The 5,036-nt window shown below is 45.3% G+C and overlaps 1 protein-coding gene across 1 annotated transcript in view; it reads right to left on the reverse strand.

Annotated features, from left to right (window-relative positions):
* Positions 1–2,709: 2,709 nt before the first annotated feature.
* The window catches only part of LOC104489036 (multidrug resistance-associated protein 1-like), a gene marked incomplete at its 5' end in the record, with an annotated part of 23,694 nt that continues 21,367 nt past the window's right edge, over positions 2,710–5,036 (reverse strand). The window contains 4 exons of the mRNA XM_010131149.1: positions 2,710–2,818; positions 3,335–3,529; positions 3,994–4,160; positions 4,400–4,558. Coding sequence (XP_010129451.1) covers positions 2,710–2,818; positions 3,335–3,529; positions 3,994–4,160; positions 4,400–4,558 — 630 coding nt within the window. The remainder of the gene's footprint in view (positions 2,819–3,334; positions 3,530–3,993; positions 4,161–4,399; positions 4,559–5,036) is intronic.

Here is a 5,036-nt window from a genome sequence, read left to right on the forward strand (position 1 = left end):
GCTTGGCCTGCCCAGCCGAGAGGGTGGTTGGAAGTAGATTTTCTCCCACAGAAATGCAGCAACATCCTCTGTTCTTGCTGTGGTCTACGTAAAAACTTTTTTTTCTCTAGACTCCCTGTCGGACCTGGAGTGAAATACTTGTTTTGCTCCACTGAGATGTCAACAACCCCTCTTCAGATTAGCGGGTTTCCTCTGGACTTTGAGTGGGTAGCTCCTGCTGAGCTGAACACAGCTGCTCTGGGCACGTTGCACTTACGCTGCACAATAGTTACTAAAAATTAATGCTGCAAAGGGGTAGGCGGGGCAAGTCTCGGCTCTCCTCTTGATCAGCTCTAGACATTCAGATTACTGGAGGTGTTGGACAGATCTGTATTTCTTAATATTTACAGTTTCTTCAGAGCAGCTTACAAAGCAGACCATTAGCGTAGTTGTGAGCCTGCAGCTACCTCCTGTGCTAATTGCCTAATGCAACCATATAGTCTAATCTGTAGATTAGAGGAAGAAGGATCTTTGCAAAGACCCAGCAGACCTGTCCTTTTAAACACCGCTTTCTGTTCCTTCAACTAGATTTTCAGGAGAGGGCGGTATCTCCAAGCATTAACTCCTTTATATGTTTGCTTTAACCAACTTCCAGATAATTTCTTTGTGATGACTATTACTTTTTTGGTGAGACTTGAGCTCCCGATTTGTCACTTACAGTACCACTTGCACATAAAACCCGGGACTGCGGCTTATCTGAAACACGGGAGTTTTTTTGTCACATGTAATTTTGGGAAACCCTTTTCTGTTGTCTTTCAGCACAGTTGGATTTATGAAAGCTGATGGTATTTTTACTTGCTTTTACTTGGTGCAAGCCAACAGCAAAACCGTGCCCTGTCAAAGATTACCAGTGTGAAAGTACGTTGTGATTATTTTCTCCTTCTGTTGCCTTCTCTCTTCATTACCAACTTAGGAACGGAAAGTGAGCCTTTAAAAGATGTTTATATCGGAGATTAAGGTATGCTAAAAGATGTCTGCTGCAGAGCTACCCAGGAGCATGGGCACTTCTGTTTCTCTTTGGCCTCAGTTAAAAAGGAAGAATACCTAACTTAAGTCTTACTAGTTCTAAATGCTTCTGGTTTTGAGATCCATTGATAAACCTTTAGAGTGCTCATAACTTGTATTTTTTTAAATTTTTTTTTGTCTCTGCCCTTGAGTAAGGTTTGGAGAAAGTAGAGGGGAAAAATTGCCTCTTTTCATGGTACTTCAGCACCAGTCTGGCAGCAGCATTGTCCAGCAGTAGCTGTTACCTCTCAGTGTGGGTGAAGAGGCTACTGAACAGCTGTTGGAGAGGAAACAGCTGGGTTTTGCTGGTCTGGGTTGACTCTTGCCAGTTTGAACTCTCCCACCCCCTCTCCCCGTTACTCCTTTTTATACTCTGTATTGAAGAGACCCATTGCAATACTTGATTCGATTTTTATTTCAGCTTTCTTGGAAATGAAGTGCCTTAACAAAAGTCACAGTAAACAGTATCTCACCATGTGATTTGTTTGTCACGTTGTCCTGTTGTGATTCCTGAGAGGAGACCTGGGGATAGCTCTGACTGCAGCAGCTCAGTGCTGTGGGAAGCCCAGGAAGGCCTTGCTTTCAGCTGCTGTTCCGGTTTGTTCAAGTAATATCAGAAAGATGACTGTGCCAGAGGCTCTGCAGCGCCAGGGTGGAACATGCAAGAGGTAAACTTGCACTCAGGAAGAAAGCTAGGAACGAACTCCCAGGTTGACAGTTAGGTCCCAGTTATTTTCTCAATCTGCCAGACTGCCATGCTGCAGGGATCACAGAACACACTTCCTACCACACAAATTCCTTGTGGCCAAATTCAATTCCGGAACATCGGCATCAGCATTTGGATGTGCTCCACTGTGACCAACTGCCATTTGGCAGCAGGGCTGCTCCGAGCCTTCAAGCAGAAGGAATGATGCTCTGCTGGCCACTCCCAGCCAAGTTAGTCTCTCCTGCATCAGCGAGGCCGTGTCTAAGCTGGCTCTCTTCCTCCAGGCGGTCTGTCAGCCCCCTGCACAGCACGATTCACTTGGGGCCCCTCCAAAGCTGACATGGGAAGAGATGGGGTGGATCCGACGCCCAGCTGTGACAACAGGCAGCCCACGTGTGTAGTGGCATCCCGCTTCCCTACTGCCTGCTGTTTGTGCACTTTGGCTGACTGGCTCTGGCTGCTGGCTTGGAATCCACATCTGTGTGAGAACAGTGCTCAGGTGAGCAGTCCTTAAGACATGGCCAAAAGACGAAGTATCTTCTGCCTGGAACTTAGGACAAGCTGCAAACAGTTAACCTTGCTTGCTTGCTTGTCCATAAAATGTTTGTTGTTGGCTTTTCAAAACAGTCCGTGTAATCTCTAAGTATGTTGGCATATCTGGGCTCCATTTAAGATATAAATCAGGAATGCTGTGGTGTTTTGGTGTTTAAATTCTGACCGGCTTATTTTCAACTGAAGAGTGAGGTTTTGGTATCTGGCAACATAATGAAAATGGAATTGCTGAGTTGCCTACAGAAATGACGCGTTCTGAAGTCACTCCTTTTCATCTGCTCACTGCAGTTACAGCTCAAACAAGGCTTGGCTGGGTGTCAGGTGTTTTAGAGTGAAACCAACATAACTCAATTACGAGATCAATTATTCCTGATAGTGGAGGTATCATGGTATGCTCCATGAGGGAGTCACGCAAGGCCTGATTCTTGCATCAGTCTGTAGAACAGCCCCTTCTGAGCTATTAAGTGTTCCAGGGTATCGAATTCAGCTATTCGGCCATTTTCCAGGACTAAAATCCTGTGAACATTAAACCAGAAGTGTAAGCTTGGGGCTACACCAGCAGCGGTAATAAACTTAGTTATTTATACTTATTTCTAAAATAAATTTGAGTACTTGCTTGTTATTCAACCAAGCTTTCCAGCAGCTTTTCAGCTGGGAAGCAGCAGGGGAGTAGAAATGGGTTTCTGATTCAAGTGGAAGGAGAGTTTTGGCAGCCGAGACTGGAGTAAGATCGAATGTGTATTTTAGCTCCACGATTTTAAGATGACACAAAGCACTGTAGCCATGGTTTTCCTGTCTGGGGCGGGAAGAGGGGTATGATACAGCATGAAATGTATCATGTGCAAATAAATGATCTTTGTGTAACTTGCTGGTGCCTAGCTGATTTCAGAGAGCTCTGACAAGCTCTAAAGCAAAGCTTTGAGGGTTAAACAACAAAAGGACAAATTAAATTGCTGTTCACTAACATGGTGCGGTTTATCTAGTTCTCAGAGGTTGCCTTTTGCTCCTTAGGAAAGTGGCTGAAAACCTTACCTGTCGCAGTCCATGATGGTGTTTATCCGGTGAGCTATTGTTAACACTGTGCTGTCTTTGAACTGAGTCCTCAGGGTGGACTGAATTTGAAGATCAGTTTCTAAATCGACTGCTGCTGTGGCCTCGTCTAGAATGAGGATTTTGGCTTTCTGGAGAAGTGCTCTGGCCAGACAAAGCAGCTGTTTCTGACCAGTGCTGCAAGAAAGAGGGACGGTAAACTGAGAGCAGTAGTCGCACTTCCCTGGGGTCAGAACACGTGATTAACTTGAAAATAGGAATGCGAAGGTGATTGTTCCCTTTCCCTGAGAGGGTGACTGAGCCTGGTGGCACTGCAGGTACCAGCATGAAACAACCTAAGGAGATGAAGGGAGGGTATTACTACAGCACCCGGGAGGTCTGCACTGGGAGCAGGATTCTGGTGTTTAGTACTGCACAAACACAAGCCACCACCATGATTAAGTCTCAAAGGTTGTTCACCTGCCATCTTATGATTTGATTTCATGCTGCTAAACAGGACAACAATGCAGCAATTTGCTGTCTGGGCACCTTTTCTTAAATTTTTGTTTAAAATTAATTAGACTCCTTGTCCTGCTAGCTCTGTGTTCTCCTAGCCCACAGGCTGGCACTGCCCTGCCACTGTCTTTCTGCAGAGAAGGTACCTTAGGTTTTCCCCTTGGTCAGTGCACTTATATTCCAACTGATTTGGCAGATCTGCCACAAAGTTCTTGAGCTGAGTCAGTTCCAAAGCTGTCCAGATGTCTGTGTCGGTGTATCGGTTTAACGGGTCGAGGTTCATTCTTAGAGAGCCAGAGAATAAAACCGGATCCTGAGCACAGACACAGTACAAACAACTCTTGAAGTCAAGTATAAAAACGAGCTCTCTGGTTTTCCCTGCTGGATGCAATTCTGCGGCTAATGTTATATCGAATGGGAGACTAGCATGGCAAAGAGAAACTTCCAAACTGAAACTTCTGAATGTCCCTCCTCTCACAGAGTCTTTACAAACCCTGCCTAGGTGTTCAGACTTTTAACACTGCTGAAGCATATTGGAAATCCATTTCATACCTGGGGAATGACGGTTATCTTGGTTCTAAGGTCATGGAGACCTAGTTGAGCAATATCTAGTCCATCGATTAGGATCGCTCCTTCCGCAGCTTCCACTAATCGCAGCAATCCCACCGCAAGAGTAGATTTCCCAGCTCCTGTTCTTCCGGTGATGCCAATCTGTCAAGTGCAATGGAAAGGTTGTGATGTTTTCCACTGCTGGACAGACCTGTCATTTAGTTCTTCTTGGCCTTTTGAAGGGAAACAGCTTTACATGGATCAGATCTTCATGGCTGTTCAGGATTCACATAGCCTGGCAATACATTCTTAAAGGGAACAATTTATAATTTGTAAAGCCTTTGATGGGATCAAGACTTAACAAGGCTTAACTACAAGAATTAACAGCTAGAACTGGGCCTTAATGTGGCAATAGATTTAAAAAGTGGAGTCCCTTTGCTGTAACTCTGCTAACCTGTGAAATGAAATTTCACTCAGAAGAATGACCAATGTACGCGGCAGTCCTGAACGCACTGCTTTGTACTAGAAGAGGTGTGCAGAATCAGGCTTTTATAAGTGGCTGTACCTTGGTGCAGGGCAGGGACTGCATCTGCCCCATCTGATCACTCCACAGCACTGCTCACGCTTTGTAGCTCTTCCG

Source organism: Buceros rhinoceros, unplaced genomic scaffold (assembly GCF_000710305.1).
Source record: "Buceros rhinoceros silvestris isolate BGI_N320 unplaced genomic scaffold, ASM71030v1 scaffold16642, whole genome shotgun sequence".
Lineage (NCBI taxonomy): Eukaryota > Metazoa > Chordata > Aves > Bucerotiformes > Bucerotidae > Buceros > Buceros rhinoceros.